The sequence below is a fragment of the Rhinolophus ferrumequinum genome, chromosome 19 (assembly GCF_004115265.2).
Source record: "Rhinolophus ferrumequinum isolate MPI-CBG mRhiFer1 chromosome 19, mRhiFer1_v1.p, whole genome shotgun sequence".
NCBI classification, from domain to species: Eukaryota; Metazoa; Chordata; class Mammalia; order Chiroptera; family Rhinolophidae; genus Rhinolophus; species Rhinolophus ferrumequinum.
Genome location: NC_046302.1, coordinates 16,437,683 through 16,455,329, shown reverse-complemented (window position 1 = coordinate 16,455,329; position 17,647 = coordinate 16,437,683). Strand labels below are relative to the sequence as shown.

The 17,647-nt window shown below is 44.3% G+C and overlaps 1 protein-coding gene across 1 annotated transcript; it reads left to right on the top strand.

The window, feature by feature from the left end:
• Positions 1-4,015: 4,015 nt before the first annotated feature.
• TYMS (thymidylate synthetase) lies at positions 4,016-12,726 on the top strand. Its single transcript, XM_033135558.1, has 7 exons — positions 4,016-4,301; positions 6,362-6,435; positions 7,195-7,369; positions 9,747-9,848; positions 10,639-10,814; positions 11,129-11,200; positions 12,115-12,726. Exons 1-7 carry the CDS (start codon positions 4,100-4,102, stop codon positions 12,250-12,252), a joined length of 939 nt encoding a protein of 312 aa, XP_032991449.1. The 5' UTR covers positions 4,016-4,099; the 3' UTR covers positions 12,253-12,726.
• The last annotated feature ends 4,921 nt before the right edge of the window (positions 12,727-17,647 follow it).

Sequence of the window (17,647 nt, the reverse complement as noted above, 5' to 3'; positions counted from 1 at the left end):
TTGTTTTAAAGTGTATTTTGTCTGATGTATGTATTGCTACTGTAGCTTTTTTTATTGTTTGTTACCATTTTCATGAAATATCTTTTTCCATCCCCTTTACTTTCAGTATGTGTGTGTCTTTTAATCTGAAGTGAGTCTCTTGTTGGCAGCATGTGTATGGGTCTTGTTTTCTCAGCTATTCAGCAATCCTATCTTTTAAATGGAGCATTTAATCCATTCACATTTAAAGTAATTATTAATAGATATGTAGTTATTGCCATTTTGTTATTCATATTTTTTACCTTGTTTTTTTTTTTTTTTAATTTTTTTGTCTTAAAGTCCCTCTAAGAATCCTTGTAATACTGGTTTGGTGGTGAGGAATTCCTTTAGCTTTTTTTTCATCTAGGAAGCTCTTTATCTGTCTTTCAATTCTAAATGATAGCTTTGCTGGGTAGAGTAATCTTAGTTGTAGGTCCTTGCTTTTGATCACTTGGAATATTTCCTACCAACTCCTTCTGGCCTGCAAAGTTTCTGTTGAGAAATCAGCTGACAATCTTATGGGAGCTCTCTTGTAGGTAACTAACTGCTTTTCTCTTGCTGCTTCTAAGAATTCTTTCTTTGTTTTTAATCTTTGGCATTTTAATTATGATGTATCTTGGTGTAGGCCTATTTGGGTTCATCTTTTTGCAGCTCTCTATGCTTCCAGGGCTTGTGCATGTATTTTCTTCTCTAGGTTAGGGAAGTTTTCCATCATTATTTCTTCAAATAGGTTTTCAATTCCTCTCTCTCTCTCTCTCTCTGTCTCTCTCTCTCTCTCTCTCTTTCTCTCCCCCCTGTGGTGCAATGTTGCTATGCTAGATGTTGTCCCAGAAGCCCTGTAAACTCTCCCCATATTTTATGGAATTTTTTTTTTCTGTTCTGATTGGGTGTTTTTTGGTACCTTATCTTCTGAATTGCTGATTTTGATCCTCTGCTTCATCTAAGCTACTGTTGATTCCCTCTAATGTATTCTTCATTTCAGTTATTGTACTCTTTATTTCTGACTGGTTCTTTATGTTTTCTGTCTCCATTATTATGGTTCCTATCTCTTTGTTGAAGTTCTCCCTGAGATCACGGAGCATCCTTATAACCAGTGTTTTGGACTCTGTATCTGGTAGATTGCTTGCCTCTATATTGTATAGTTCTTTTTCTGGAGCTTTGTTCTGTTCTTTTATTTGGGAAATGTTTCCTTGTCTCCACATGTTGGCGCCTCCTTTATGTTTGTTTCTATGTATCAAATAGGGCTGCTATAGTTCCCAGTCTTAGAGTGGCCTTATGTAGCATGTGTCCTGTGGGGCCCAGTGGCACAGTCTCCCTGGTCATTTTAGCTGGTGCTCTGGGTGTGTTCATTCTGTGAGTTGTGTGTGCCCTCTTGTTGTAGTTAGGCCTTGGTTGCTGTTTGCAAGTCAATGGGAGGGATTCACTGTCAGGCTGATTGGTTGTGAAGACGTTGTGACTGTAGTAAAGGAGTTGCGGTGCAGAGGCTGACGCTACGGAGCAGAATTCACTTTAGCAAGGTTCTGGTGCCTGCCCACTCTGCCCTTTGGGTGTGTCATCCTTGGAGGTGGCTTGGTGATGCTCCAGCTCAGTCTGAAGCTGGCCACTGGGTGTACCAGCACTGATGACACCTGTTAGGGGTCCTGTGACAGGCCAAGTTCAACTGCAGCCTGTGCTCTGCCTACTACCACCTGGCATGAGTCACAATACAATCTGCAGATGGCTGCCACTCACACTGGGCTTGGAGGTGCCTCAAGAGGCTAAGCTGGTAACCAAGGGTGGCGCCTGCTAGTGCTGGGCTTAGGGCTGCTCAACCAGAAGTACAGGACATGCCAAAGCCAGATGCTGCTTGTTTTCATTTTGTGAACCTTTGAGAGATTTTAGGAAAGTCTGCAGCATGAACCAAGGCTGGCTGTTTGAATGGAAAAGCCATTGGAAGCAGCTTGGGTGTGCCCAAAAGTTGAGGGGGCGGTGTCTCAGGGAATCACCAGGGTGGCATGAACAAACGATGTTAGTCAGGTTCATGGAGACCACCTGTGTTTGGACACTGGGAGCAGGGGGGCTCAACCAAGAAACAATGGCTTCCACCAGCTACTCCATCTGCCAGAAAGCTGCCCCTCTGTCCCACGCCCTGAAGACAATTTGTTCCTCCCCACATGTCCCTGGTGCCTTTCCAGCTGCTGCTTCAGTGCTGGAACTGAGAGCGAGTGAGTCTGTCAGTGAGTAAGTCTGTGTAGTTCCTTTAAGAGGAGCACCTGGGACTCCAGCACCCTTCTTCAGTTTAATTGAGCTCAAAATAACAAAAGGAGAATAAACACAGAAGGTAACTTGTAAATGGATAATATGGGATATTTTCAGCCTGGGATCCTCCCATGGTTGGAAATGTGTGGAGACACTTTTTGGTAGGTGTGGAGTTGGGGGAATACCTACATTTAGTTGGTTTTCCTGCAGGCATGCTAAAACATTGAAATAGTATGCAGGACAATTCCCTCCCCTTCCCATTCCTGTCCCCCGCCCCAGTAAAGAACTATGCAGTTCCTGGCCCACTCAGAGCTGCCCCTCCAGGTGACATTTTTGTTTCTTACACCCAGGGGCACTCTCAAACTACTGCAAACACAAGTCCCCATTCCTGTCTAAAGCCTGCTTTTTGAGTTCAGGTTTTCTGACTCAGTGTCTGGAGACAGCCCACCTTATCCAAACAGTACAACACAATACAGGAGGGCCATCATTCCCAAAGGAGATACAGGTGACTTTTAAAATCTATTATTACACTAGCATGGGAGTGGGGAAGAGTGAATCTACATTGATCTGGGAAAGACCAGCCTAATATTGTTATGGGTTAAATCTAAAATATCTGCTATCCTGTAGCCCAATGTACTTCAGTGTACATTTGTGAGCACTCATACAACCAAACAGCAAGAACATGGACTTTCCAACTATGAGGTTTGTGACATGTTCCCTGAAACACTTCCTTAGTCTGTTCTTAGGGTTTTCCCCCCTTCAATTAACCCAAATGGCCAGTTATTTTGTAAATTGTCTTTGATTCCATTTATCTTGTATAGGCTTTGTGCCATATAAAGGCATGCAACATTGTTTTTGCTGAGCAGATTAGGCAGAGCTGCAGATGAAAGATATTACCTCCTCCCAGAATCAGTTTTTGTTACAAAAATGTTAACCTTGAGTTTGAGAGGTACACTTTAGCAGAATGAATCCAGAAACTCGAACAGAGAATACACATGAGATAACAAGGAAAATAAACTGATTTTATTGAATGGCAAGAAATAATGTTTAATATGTTTCAGACAGAGCCCACATCTTATTCTTCATAACCCCAGACGTAGCAACAAAATATTTATTGAGCATCTACTATGTGCTCAATAAACAGTTGTTGATTCAAAAGACTGCTTGTCTATACGTTAATACATTTTAAATTCATTATCAAATAGTTCCACCCACCAGTGTTTATATTATAAACATTTCATTAAAATTGAAATTTTTGCTTTTAAAAACTTGAAAATGTCTTTGTCAGTCATTTAAAAATGCTGCCTTATTCCACCTGCTCCAGCTGCCGGCCTTCAGTGAGGATGGAGAAAAAATGGAAAGGCAAATTACTAGTTAGTAAGCATCCCACAGCTGCAGGAAAACGTAGCTCAAATAACAGGGTTTTGTTTGGTTTTAGATTTTACGAACATGTGGCGACTGCTCCAGGCTCTGCTTGCTTCATCAGTGAATGGCGCAGTCGATCCCAAAACTTTCCAACTAGAGCGGCCTTTCTTAACCAATGCACCAAGATACAGGCTTTAGGACTGCTTTCTATAACAAAGGTTCTTAACTTTTTAAATGGAGTAAATGGGGCCGGACTCAGGAGGCTAGCGCGCTCTTTCCAGAGCAGAGAGCGCTACCCCCGCGGCTCTGTGCGTTTCCAGGACGCGAGGGGGCGCGAGAGCCCGCGGGCTCCCGGCGTACCCGCCGTCTCGGAGCAGGAAGAGGCGGAGTCGCCCACGGGGTGGCGGGAAAGACAAACTGAGACGGTCCTTAACCGTCTTCCCGCCGTTGTCCTGGTTCCTGCTGCCGCGGTGGCACCATGCCTGCCGCCGGCTCCGAGTTATCGAGCTTGCCGTCGCCGCCCGCAGCGCAGGAGTGGGGCGCTGAGCCGCGGCCCCACGGGGAGCTGCAGTACCTGGGGCAGATCGAGCACATCCTCCGTTGCGGGTTCAGGAAGGATGACCGCACCGGCACCGGCACCCTGTCGGTGTTCGGCATGCAGGCGCGCTACAGCCTGAGAGGTGACCGCGGCGGTGCCAGGGGCAGGGGAGGGCGCGCGCCCAGGTGGGCTCCGAGCTGCCGCTGGAGAGAGGGCGGACCTGCGGTTAGCGTTTAGCCCTAACCTCAGTAATCCCCAGAGATGGAGGAAGCGTCTTTGGTCTCACTTAACTGACGCCGAAGTTGAGACTCGGATTAGAGAGCTGATCTGCCTCGGGTCACACGGACAAGAGTGACAGAACTGGGAGGTAAAATCACTCAGGTCCTTCTGGCTCTGAGGACTGCTCTTAATCACCCCATTATGCTGTCTTCCCCAAAGCGGGCAAGACCCAATAGTGTTTGCCTCGTGCTAGAGTGGGATTAGAGAGGGAGAATGGGAGAGGATCTGCCTGGGCTGGACCGAGCATTTGGTCGGAGGTCGGGTTGTCGCCCCTCCCCTGCCCGTGTTGGCGCGGTCTCGTTCGCAGTTATTTTCAAAATTGGAGGCAATATTATGTGGGCGGGGCAATGCCGGCGGGAAGAGAAAGAACTGAGAGGGAGCGGCGGGAACTTGTGGTTCATGACATCTGCTGTCATGAACAAGCTTTCCTCTTAAACCTTGAAACTGGAGCTGGAGAGTCCGAGTAGAAGTTCTCGTCTTTTACTTTTAAGATAGATGGCTCCCGGAAAGAAGTGTCTCATAGGGGTTGTTCCCGTCAGGCTTTCAGAAGACAAAGGGGCAGAGTAGGGGTGGACACAAGACATACAGAGGGTGCCAAGAAAATGTATGCACATTTTAAGAAAAGAAAAAACTATTAAAATTGTAATACTCAAAATATACTGATAACAAAAGGTGAACACAAGTCACATTTGACTTCTGCAATTACAAGAGGTGCTCAAAGTGGTTACCATCAGCATCCAGACACTTCTGATTATGGCAAACTATTGCTTGAGCAACATTGGCCAAAGTGTGCACTTGTACACATTTTTTTGGTCCCCCATCCCATATATCCTTGACACAGGTTTGGAGGGTGGTTTTGAGTGGTCAGAACCACTATTGGTGAAGGAGATGAAATGTGCTCAGGGGAGAAAGCCTCCACCCTCCACCCTTTCTGGAGACTGGAAACTACCCGCCTGCAGCAGGTAAACTGCCTGGGACAGCCTGGCGAATTTTGTTGAGCAGAGGAGAGGGATCCACCTTCCTGCAGCTCCAAGTGCTGAGGCCTCCAGTGAGCCACAGACCTAGTTTTTACTCCAGCCCTTCTGCTTAGACCGTTACTTAATCCCTTTAGTCTTCAGCCTCCCCATGTGCTCAAAATGGAGGAAATAATGTTCAGGCAATACTGATACAAGTAGGTGCTTGAAAAATCTATCCTTGTGACATGAATATCAACTATTCAACTGAATAGGTACCAGATTTAGAGATAAGTTTTTTCATTTATATTTCTCTATTGCTTGAAGCAAACTTCTGTATTCCCTCATGGTGTCTATAAAGGAGATTGTAAAGGAGCCTCAACGAGGGTTGTTTCAGGGATTAAATAGGATCATGCATATAAATTGTTGAAACAGTTACTATTTTTGGTACAGTTAAAACACAGAGGTTAATTTGCTTTGCAAATCTTTAAAAACTATTCTTCAGTTTTGTTAATGTGGTATCTACCCCCAGGTCCTGAGCAAGTTTTACCTGGCAGGATAATCGTGGAATAGCCCTGGGAGCTTTCAGGCTTTGTCGCAGGGTGCACTTTGTGTGTTATCCTCACACCTCTGCAAAGGAGGTGTAGTTCACTAACAGGGTAGTTGATGGGCTCTCTTTCCCTGACCCCGTGGGTGTCCCTGCCTGGCCCCTGCCCCCTCCACTGTGTGGAATTCCTGTGTCCGTTGGGTGAGGGGCTCGAGAGGGTAGTTTCAGTCTGAATTGTGTTGCTGACTTATCCTGTGGCTTGTGGGTTCCTCCCTCATCCAGGTTGCCCATGTGGCAGGAGTTTCCGGTTGTCCCTGTGGTCACTCCAGGACCTAATAACCTGGGAAGTTTTCTTCCACAGAGAAAGTTGGACGGCATGTTCTGTTTTCCCATCTTGAAATTATATGGCAAACTATTTTTCAGATGAATTTCCTCTGTTGACAACCAAACGTGTATTCTGGAAGGGTGTTTTGGAGGAGTTGCTGTGGTTTATCAAGGTAAAAAAGGGAGGTTAGAGGACAGGCACAAAGCCCAGGTTGTGTGGCACCATCGCCTGGCTTGTTACCATTACGTCACATCAGACCTGAAGGCTCTAGAGGCCGATGGGGGTCTGTCCTTGACCTCGATGCACAGTCAGGATACAGGTTACAATGACAACGGCCAAATCTAATAAGTTGAAATATGAGAAGTAAACGTAAGGCTTGTATGTGGCAAAACAAAAACAAACCAACAACACCTTAACTGTGCAAGTATAGGTTGGGGTAAACATCACTTAATAGTGGCACATAAGAGATAATGTGACTGATCCATTTGCCAGAGAGCTAGTGCTGATTTGGCCAATCAGAAACATCCTATATACCAGATCTAAGTAACACCAAACATCACACGTGAGGCATATTCACTCTGCGTATCACACTTGGACACAGAACACGTTTGGTTAAGAATCACAAAACTAGATTGTGTGGGAATAGTTAAAGGGCTTGGAGGTGTTTAGTCCAGAAAATTTAGTTGAGGGGAACAGGAAAAAAGATTTGAGAGGGTAGTTCCACAGAAGGGATCAGATTGTCCTGGAGGACCTCCAAAGTTTGGGCTGGGACAAGCCTGCTTAAAGATAGGACGTGTTAAGTGCCTGTCGCCAGTGTGTCAGCACATTCCAGAGGCTGGTGTGGGGGGAGGCTGTGGGGGGTAGAGCCCCAATGACTCAGAAGTCTCCTGGATGAGTGAATTCACCGGCTCTGCTCTCCCATGTCTTCTAGGGATCCACAAATGCTAAAGAACTGTCATCCAAGGGAGTGAGAATCTGGGATGCCAACGGGTCCCGTGACTTCCTGGACAGCCTGGGATTCTCCAACAGAGAAGAAGGGGATTTAGGCCCAGTTTATGGCTTTCAGTGGAGGCATTTTGGGGCAGAATACAAAAATATGGATTCAGGTGAGGAAACAGTGTTGCCTCATGTTCCTTAGCACCTGTCTTAGTGAGTTTGCTCCATGGTTTCAAGAGAAGTGTGGAGGATAAAAAGGCAGTGTCTGAGGAGCTGATGTATAACTTTGACCTTGGGAGAGGCTATTTCAGATTCAGGAGCCACAACTACACCTCATGGAGGTCAGATCACACTCTTGGTGATTGGCATTATTGGGCGCTTGGCGCTTTCCATGCCTTGTTTTATCAGCACATACTGACACAGCTGGCGTTATGTTGGGCAATAAGGTGGGAACGTCATCTAGGAGATGAGACGCCCAGGGATTGCCCTGCAAAGGTTTTGCTCTCCCTTTCCTTCTTAAGACCGAGCCACCCAGCACACTGTAGGTGCTGCTGCTGTGATGGCACGTCCTCCCCTCCCTGACCCGGCTGGATGGAGGAAGATGAAACATCTCCTTCCTGGATATCCACCCTCCTCTGTCACTTGGTGGCACCACTTGCTGAATGTCACAGAGCCCCGCCCTGGTCCTTTGACCCTTCCTGTCCCATCTGTCTGTAGGTCAAGGATTATAAAAGCAAATTTGTACCTTGGTTTTGTGTGTCTGTGTGTGTGCGTGAGCGCACACACACAGGAAGTAACAGTTTGATGGCTGGGCAGAGACTAGTGACCAGGAGAGCATGAGTCTCATCTAAAGGGGACACAGTCACATTTTACCTCCAGCCAGCTAGATGGATGTGGGCCTAATGTCAGAATTCTTCAATAAACGCCTAAAAGTCTGCATGTTATGTGTAATCTTGAGATCTTTGGAATGTTGGTAACTTCATTAAGCTTTAAAATGCTGTGCAGACCTGGAATCGGCACAAATTCTTGGGACAGAAAGCAGAACGGTGGATCAGGCACTGGGGGGGGGGCACTGGGGAGCTGTTTAATGGGTACAGAGTTCCAGTTTAGGAAGATGGAAAAGATCCAGAGATGAATGGTGGTGATGGTTGCACAACACTGGGACTATACTTAACGCCACTGACTGCACGCACATTTAAAAATGGTTAAAATGGTAAATTTTATGTTATGTAAACTTTACTGTAATCTTTAAAGCAATACTGGGTAGTCCAAACTATTTCTGCACGTAAATGTTCTGTCGGTTGTCAGTATTCAGCCTGTGCTAGGACATCCCCAGAATGTGAGGTTACTCCCTGCCTTGACTGTGCCTTAAACCCTGCCTAGAGTTCAATTATTTGTTCTCCCTAAGGTGCCTAATTAAGTCATGGCCTTAATTTAATGTATGACTGCTCAGCTGTTGGACTTCAATAGGAGAGGGTTTTTTGTTCGTTTTTAAATTTTAATCTTTAGATAATTATAGGTTTACAGGAAAATGCAAAAAAAAAAAAAAAAAAAAGTAGAGCGGTCCACTACCCTTCACTCTGTTTTCCCCAAAGATAACAACTTGTATAAATTGACATCGGCAAAATCCACAGAGCTTACTCAGATTTCTCCCGTTATGCATGTATTCATTAGCATGCGTGTGTACACAATTTCAGAGCATGTGTATAAGAGCTATAGAACCACCACAATCAGGATACAGAACAGTTCCACCACAGTTAATTTTTAAAAAAAATTTTAATATTACCTTTTTTGGGAACTGATTATGATAAGGCTTTCCTCCAAAAAAATTAAGAAGTACTGGACTAGGACGCAGTCTGACACCAATAAGTGGAAAGTTTAACCAGAGGAGAAGATGAAGCTCCACACTTCTCAGCTTCCAGTTCCATTTCAGAAGGAAAGCAAAGAATGAAAGTCCAGAGACCAGGAACGGGAGAAAAGTTCAAGTGGTGTAATAATTATAGAAGTTGCCTGATATTTACAAATCAATAGGCGTTTACCTGCTAAATTGACATTTTAGGTGGGAGTGTTGGAAAGATCGTGTCAAGGTCCTAGAAAGGAATCCACAATCCTGTTAGTCGTGAACATGTATGGAATGGTATATTCTATGTAAGACCTAGTACTTTCTGTGGGACATGGGTAAACTAGATCATGTCAGTGAAGTATGACAAGAATGGTGGGTGGGTATAGAGACTAAGTCCTTTGGGGACCACTGAAAGAAACAGGTTGTTGAGATAGGGGCGGGGGAGGAGGTGGCACCATGATTGACGGACTATTTAAAGGACTCTTACGTAGAAAAGAAAGTAGACTTTGTTGTGGCTCCAGAGGACAGACCTAGGAGCCTAGACCAGGCGTTGATCTCAACATAACTCAACAAGATCTGAGAAGCGCCTTGGATATCTTGTAACCATGGGCCAGAGGGGGTCGTGGAAAACAGTGTGATAGATAAGCTCTAAGGCCTCTGGAATTAATGTGTACATGTGTCCTCTCTTTTTGATAATTCCACAGATTATTCAGGTCAAGGAGTAGACCAACTGCAAAAGGTGATTGACACCATCAAAACTAACGCTGATGACAGAAGAATTATCCTGTGCGCGTGGAATCCAAAAGGTTGAAAGCATCCCACTCATCCTCTCGTGTCCTAACTGTAGCACAAAGGGAAGCATCGTCCCTTTGTGGAGGGGCCTCCAGTGTGGGGCAGGGCCCGGGAACTGTCCCCAGCCTCGTGGCTGGTTGGGTGACCCTGGGCAGGTCACACTTGGCCACATTTTCACCTTCAGAGGATGGGATTGGACCCAGATGATCTTACTTTGTATGTTTATACTTATTCTTACTCCAAAAAGGGCTTTACGTTGCTTGTAAAAATACATACAAGATTTTAACATTTTAAATTGGGGCCGATAAAGTTTCAGATCACTGTTACAATAGTTTATAACAAGTATTGTAAAAATTAAACTTACCAAGGTGTAGTAAACACCCAGAGAGGAACATGTGCATCTGTAAGAGAGACTTTGAATCCAGGAAGGTGTGCCTGAGACGTGAGTTTCCTGTGGCCCCTGCAAATGAATTCTTCCTGTACTTGTAGTTTGGTGCCATGAAGGTAGCACCGGTAACTAATTTCAGCTCAGGTTGGAGAGCGCTGCTTCAGTTGTAAACGTGCATCACAGAAGCCTGCTGTTGGGGACAGCTCTCCGTCGGCTTTGTGCCACCGCTGGGACTGGAATGGTCTGCCTTTGCTGTGAGGGGAAGGTGTGGGTCATGGAGGTAACTGCGGCCCGTGGCTCGTTCTCAGGATCTCCACCCGATGACTTGGCTTCTGTGTCTCTCCGTTGTACTTTGCCTATATAGCTGTGTTCTTTAAAACCACCACTCCTCATTTTCTTCTGTGCTGGCTCCTCAGATCTGCCTCTCATGGCCCTACCTCCGTGCCATGCCCTTTGCCAGTTCTACGTGGTGAACGGCGAGCTGTCCTGCCAGCTGTATCAGAGGTCAGCAGACATGGGCCTGGGGGTGCCTTTCAACATCGCCAGCTACTCCCTGCTCACCTACATGATCGCGCACATCACTGGCCTGAAGGTGGGCTGCTCTCGGGAAGGGACGGTTGTTGCCACCTGAAAGCTCTGAACTCTTAGACTCTTTAACATGAAAAAGCTAATTGCAGAGAATTCTGATCCTTGTGGTCTTGTGGTCTACATAAACAGGTTTATATAGCTTGTTTACAATACAAGCTAACTTTTATGAGTTAACTTTTCTTAAAACCAATGCTGGTTTAAATTTATTTTCTGAAAAGCTCTGAGATGTCTACATACTTTATATAATGTTTTTAAATTATGTGTTTTTTTTAAAGAGATTGAAACTAAAACTGGTTTGCTTCCTCTCTTGTGATTTAGCCAGGTGACTTTGTACACACTTTGGGAGATGCACACATTTACCTGAACCACATTGAGCCGCTGAAGATGCAGGTGAGAATTCTGTTACACTTGAAGTGTGGTCCCTTCTCTTGATAAAAGGTTGATTTATAGGACGTCCCTCCTATAATAGCATTCTTGACAGAAGATGAACTGTTCCAACTGCAGGGCTTCACTTTAGGGACCGCTGATGGGTAGGGGCAAGGAGTCACGTGCTTCAACAACCATAGGCACCCAGTATGACAGGTGCTGTGGGGTACTAAGTAGCAGTACCACAGAGGGACAGCCACATTCAGAACAGGGCTTATGGGAACTTCCCAGAATATAAGAGTGTCTGTGTCACAAGCATAAAAATTTTGAACCAATACTTCAAGATTAGACCCAGGTTTGGAAAGTTTCTCTTTTGATGGAGTTTGTCTGCTTTACTAGAGTGATGTCAGGGCTTATCCAGATGCTTCTCTCTGGCTATCTGCTACAGTCATGCTGGACAGAAGAATTTGAGGCCGTCCTCATTGCTACTGGCCGTTCATCCCAGGAATCCTGTCTTGCATCCCTTTGTGTTAATTGCACTTTCTGTCAGGAACAGTTGGGATAAGGATCATGGGGCTCATGTAACCATTCTGAGTGCCTACTATGAGTTACAGATACAAAAGGAAAAAGACTGTGTCATGTCCTTAACAAATTTACCAAGAGCAATCAGTTATAAAAACTTAACAGCTTGGTGAGCCACCGGGCTCCTGACACTGTGATTCCACAAAATATCCTTCCTTCTCCACATGTGTGACAGAATCAGTCAGTTATGCTCCAACAGTATTGTATAACCAGCAACAAGGTATCTACAGTATTACACCCCTGTAAAATACTTTGTTGATAAAATACTGTGTACTTGTTTCATGAAGGGACACGGGGAGCAGAATTAAAGTAGGTTGTACAGATAGGGCAATATAATGGTCTTACATTGTTTTTAGCTTCAGCGAAAACCAAAGCCTTTTCCAAAGCTCAAAATCCTTCGCAAAGTTGAGACAATCGATGACTTCAAGGCTGAAGACTTCCAGATTGAAGGGTACAATCCTCACCCGACTATTAAAATGGAAATGGCCATTTAGAGTGCTTTTAAAGGAGTTGTTTGAAGGATACTGTCAGTCCTGAGGGGATTGGACTGGATGCTCAGGTAAAAGTTCTTTGCTCTAAATGAAGAAGGAACTAGGTCAAAACTCTTGGTGACTTATCAGTTATTAACTCTTAACGCTATTGTTACCATTGGCAAGTATAACTGTTGGTTCTCTTAGTAATAAAAGGCCTCAAGTTTTGTTAACACACTGAAAATGTATGAAAATGCTGAGACTATAAAGTCAGGAGATTAAGAATTTATATACTCTTAACAAAAACATGTACACGGTACTTCAATCCCATGTTTTTATGAAGATAAGTGAATTTCAAGACGTATGGAAGCTATTCCGCAAATTTGAATAAGCTGAATAACATCAGCCATAATGATAATGTGTAGCTGATGTGGTTGTGAACATTTAAAGTTGTATTTGTTTTATATATTGCTATAATAAAGACGTGTTCAGCATTCATCTGGTTTTTGTTTTTAATTCTCTACTGCCATTCTGCACAGTTCCTGCCTAAAATAGATTAACTGAACTCTCCTAAATAAACGTGCTATATTCTTGTTTGGATACTGCCTCAGCCTCTGACCAAACTAAATGTTTCCCTGCTTTTGATTCATCCAATTCTAGCTGCATTTTATCATTAAAATATAATTATTTAGGAAAAATGGTTTTTTAAAGGGTTATAAAAAATAGTCTGAAGTAGCATTTTGCCCTTGTTAGTTTCAGTATGGTATGAATTCTGTAATAACGTACTTAGCTTGAGCAGGAAAAGAGATGCTAAACCACTTCAGGGCTAACCGGTGGAATCTTTTTATCTTTGTTGCATACCAGATACCCCATGGTGCTGCAGAACTATTTTTATTCTGCTAATTTATGACAAGTTAAATAGAATAAGGAATTGTTCCAACAAATTATGCAACATGCTGCTTATTTTCAAAGTAGAGTTTAATGACTAGGTACCAGCACTTGATAGAAATTTTAACATCTTCCTGGACTTGGAATTAGTTCAATCTAAATTTAAGGATTAAGTAGGAGAATGTATGTTTATTTGCTGAAAGAATCAAGTAATGATTACTGAGCTGATTGCTAGAGTTAATGACTTACAGCTGAATTTGTTTTGATTGGTAGGGTGATTTTTTCCCCTATTTTTGTAAAGCCGTACTCTCCAAATTTTAAGCCTGTTCACTTAAAAAAGAAAAGGGTGTTAGGACTGAACACTTAATTCCCTTGAGCAGCAAGGAGTTTCTTCCACACTTCACCATCTGGATATTGGTGTTTCTTTACAGATTCCTCCTTTATGTCTGTGGAATAAGCAGCATCCTTTCAGAGACAAAAAAAAAAAAAAGGCAATGTTAACCCCCTGGAACAAAAACAAAAACATTTATTTAATGTATTTCTGTTGCTCCTAGAAATGCTTTGAAATCTAAGTCAGAGGCAACTAAGTATTTTTTATTAAGTTTTCAGATCGTTGAAATGGAGAAGGGGGACACATTAGTGGCTATTTCCCAGGATTAGTTAACTAATCAAACTTCCTCTGATAGTTCGACCTCTGAAGATGAGCCCGATCTCTTGACCATGATGAGGATAAATGGCCCACATAACACCACTGTAGTCAAAACTTGTCAGTTGACTAACCTGCTAGATGGTCCCGGGTTTTTTTTTGTTGGTTTTTGTTTTGTTTTGCACAAGGAATGCACATTTTAGGGTCTCAGCTGGTGAGAAAATGCTGGCATTTGAGACTTGTCACGCAATGTCATCCCAACACCCTGACCTTCAGGCCTTGGGAATTTGAGGTGTACAAACTAAAGAGCCATTTGTTTCTAGATAGGAAAACAAACTCTAAGGAGTCAAAGCTCTGTGCTTGGTTCCAGCTCAAGAGAACAGGTACGAGGGCGGGCAGTGCGTGCTCAGGGAGGCCTCCCTGGTCAGGGTCACCTGAGGCTGCATGTAGGAAGCATTCCTGATGATCACGGTGTACTTGAAATGTTCATGCAGGTGGTCGACATATTCACACATCCTAGGAGGAAGGAATTAGGTGGGACAATAATGTGTTAAGTCAGATAATTCATGTGGTGCTATTGAAGCAGAAGGGGTACCACTGTGAAGAAAGGGTGGTCTTGGTCAAGGCTTGGCTGATACCACTTGTTTGCAAACCCCTCAATCTCTGTGCTTCAGGTGCTTCTCACCTATAAAATAAAGCAATGTGGGGGCTTGGATGAAATGAACCATGAAGTCTCTTAGCTAAAGCTTTTATGACCCCAAAAGGCATTAATTTAGTATCTGGGATTATTTGGGTGCCTTGAGTCAAGTTAGAAGGATAAATTAAAATCAAATGAGTTCCCTTGCAGCTATACCCATGATTCAGAAGAGCACAGATTTTAGGATCAGATTAACCTGTGTTTAAATTGGGTGTCAGCCACTTTCTAGTTTTGTGACTTGTGGCAAGTACCCAACTACTACCTTGCTTAAATCATCAACTAATGAACTACTGCTGTGAGGGGCAGGCCCTGTGCCCCCTGCTGGGGATACACAAAGGAACTGGCAGGAGAGGGCCTTGTGGTTTCAGTGACGTAGATTCTAAGTCATCGATTATAATGTGGTGCTATGTATAATCTATAAAGAACAGATGAAGTACCAGGCCCAAGGGAGAGGGCAATTAGGCCTCGGAATGAACAGAGAACAGGCGTTCCACGCAGACAATTAAAAAGCAGAAGCACTGTGGTGTGACAGCACAGGGTCTGGTGGTTTTACTTGCAGAATGGCATTCCTGAGCAGTGAGGTCTGCTTTCAGGAGGGTGGCATGAGGCACTTTCACCCACCCCTGGGTGGTCATAGTGCACAGTGGGTCAGGGCTGACCTTTTTCTCATCCCTCAAGAACTGCAGGACCTTTCAAGGTTGTTTGGAACCCTCCTTTGGTGCTGCCTTCAGGAACTGAAATGAGGGGCAAAAGCAGAAAAACCTAGCAATGTTCATTTTTTATAGTGTAAAATATTTCAGGCATATTAAAAGGCAGTATGGGTCTACTCACTACCCAGCTTGGGAAAGAAACCAGTACTTTATAATTGAAGGCCCCTATGTACCCTCACAGGTCCCATCTCTCTCATAGTCCTGATGTGTTGTTTACCCTTCCCATGCATGTTTTTATACTTTCATTATATACTTCTAGTGATCTTTCTGTGATACCACATTTAATTCCAGCAGGATAGAAAGCATAATAAAGCCGTATATGTGCAGACAACTAGAAGGAGATTGTCGTAATTTAAAGCTTACTTGGGGCTTGTTGAGAAATAAGATGGAACTAAATAGTAATGATATGGCCAGATCAGGATAGATTCTGGTGTTAGGAAGAGGAGGTTGGACAAAGCAGAAAATACACCTGTGATGGAAGCAGGGCTTTAGAAAGTCAGAAGCAGATGCTGGTTGAAAAAGGAGTTCTGGTTTCCATCTGGTTGAAAAGTAACACACACATCCCCCTGCCACACACCCCCATGTACTTACAAAACAAAGTGAGTCAGAGACCAAGAACCTAGCCCTCCAAAAGAAAAAGGACTGTTATTCACTCCTGGGTCTCCTTGTTACTGCCCCATATAGAGAAGTGGAAGCAAAACGAAGTGGGCCTTTGAGTTACAGGATGTGCCAATGTGCAGGGTTCTTCGTGCCTCTGGTCACAAGAGCCAAATTAAAAGGCCTGGCCTGAATTGAGAGACACTATTGAAGTTAATGCCACATTACCCAACTGTTTCCAAGGCTTGCAGAGATTGATACGAAGTCAAATATAATCAGGTGCTAAACCAATTCGCAGAGGCCAACCCCACCAGCATGGGGGCAAATAGGAACTAAGAATGAAGACAGACTTCCACTGATTGCCAAGAGGAGGGCAGAGAGGGAGAGATGAGAGAACATGTGGCGTTTCTTATTACCCACAGGTGATTAAATTATGCATTAATGGGACGAGATTCCAGGATGAAAATCATTAAAAATTCCCTGATTAATCCTAAAATTAGGAGAAAAAAAAAATGGCAAACGACAGAGGGAACCGCAGGTATCTGATGGTCGGGGGAAGTGGAGGTTTGGTCTGCACGCTGCTGTGCCCTTACTTTCAAACTTTTTGGCCATCAGCGACACTGAGAGGTTCTCATTGACACTTCCCAGCCTGCAGCTGTCAATCTGGAGAAACTGCAGGGCTTTCACCTGTAGGAGCTGCTTCAATATACCTCTATTGTGGCACTAGCAATAGAATTAAAATAAAACCAACAGAAGAATCAGCTTTGGCCTTCGGGATCTCTAAACCTATCAATGTGGGAATTCCAAGTCACTCATCAGTGACCCTCACGAATCCTGGATTCTATTTTATTCTTCATTGTCACTTGGCATAAGGCAAGTCCTGATAGTCCAGGCAGGGACGTTCCACTCACTTCTTTACAAATCTGCGGGCAGAATAGTGTGAGTCATGTAGAGTCACACCTCTCGCCATCTATTCAGAAGTAACTGTCATAGTGAAGCACAGCATCAGGATGAAATACGGTGCTGGCGATGAGCAGATGGCATGGACAACAAAACAGAACCACAGCCGAGCAGCGCTGCTCCTTTTGCTGGGGAAGCCGATAATCTGTTCCTTCTCACTGTTCTGCTCGTGGGCTGACTGCCGCAGGCTTTGGCAGGAACTTGTGCTTCGTTTGTAAGCACAAAAAGTGAACGCGGTAATGTTTACTCAATTTGGAAGCTGGCTTTCTTAAAACCACACAGTGCATTTTATGCCCTTGCAAAAGCAACTTTAAGGTGCTGCCTTATAGATTGCCATTAGCCACTTTGAAAACAATTGTCATGCAGGAGACCCTGCTCGCTGCACCCTGTGTCGTGCGGGGTGTCAGGTGGGGTCTCAGCTACCGCTCCCCACATAAGAATGCAGGACATGGTGAGGCCAAAAAGGAACACCCACGGAGCCATAGGTAGGGGAGTCATACTACTATATTCTCGCTGGCGGCTGGGTTGGAGACACAGGAAGCAAGAGCCACGCTGTTCGCAACCCTCACTGCACCGCTTGCAGACTCAGCCACCCTCCTCTTGCTAGACCCCATTTTCTTCTAACGAAGCCATGGCAGTTATATTAGTGGCCAATGGCTCACTGGTTACAGCTGACGGCCAACTAGCCACAGCTGATGGCCATCCAATCACAGTTGATGGCCATTTACTACCTGAGCCAGCACCTTTCTATGTGAGGCCAAGAGCCTGGAAACTGCTCTCTGGGACTCTGTCCCCACACAATTAATGACTTTAGTCATATGAATTGTAGAAAAAGACAAACTTTTGACTATATCTGACTGCAGACCCTAATGAAGTGCTATAAAATGGCCCAATTTCTAAGACTATGAAAACCTCGTAACT

What these genes read in the sequence shown, in the direction of transcription:
- TYMS (XM_033135558.1), top strand. Translation starts at nt 4,100, where the DNA reads ATGCCTGCCGCCGGCTCCGAGTTATCGAGCTTGCCGTCGCCGCCCGCA. An exon ending in GGCGCGCTACAGCCTGAGAG is followed by an intron (nt 4,302 to 6,361) that starts GTGACCGCGGCG and finishes ACTATTTTTCAG; the next exon opens with ATGAATTTCCTCTGTTGACA. An exon ending in TTGAGCCGCTGAAGATGCAG is followed by an intron (nt 11,201 to 12,114) that starts GTGAGAATTCTG and finishes CATTGTTTTTAG; the next exon opens with CTTCAGCGAAAACCAAAGCC.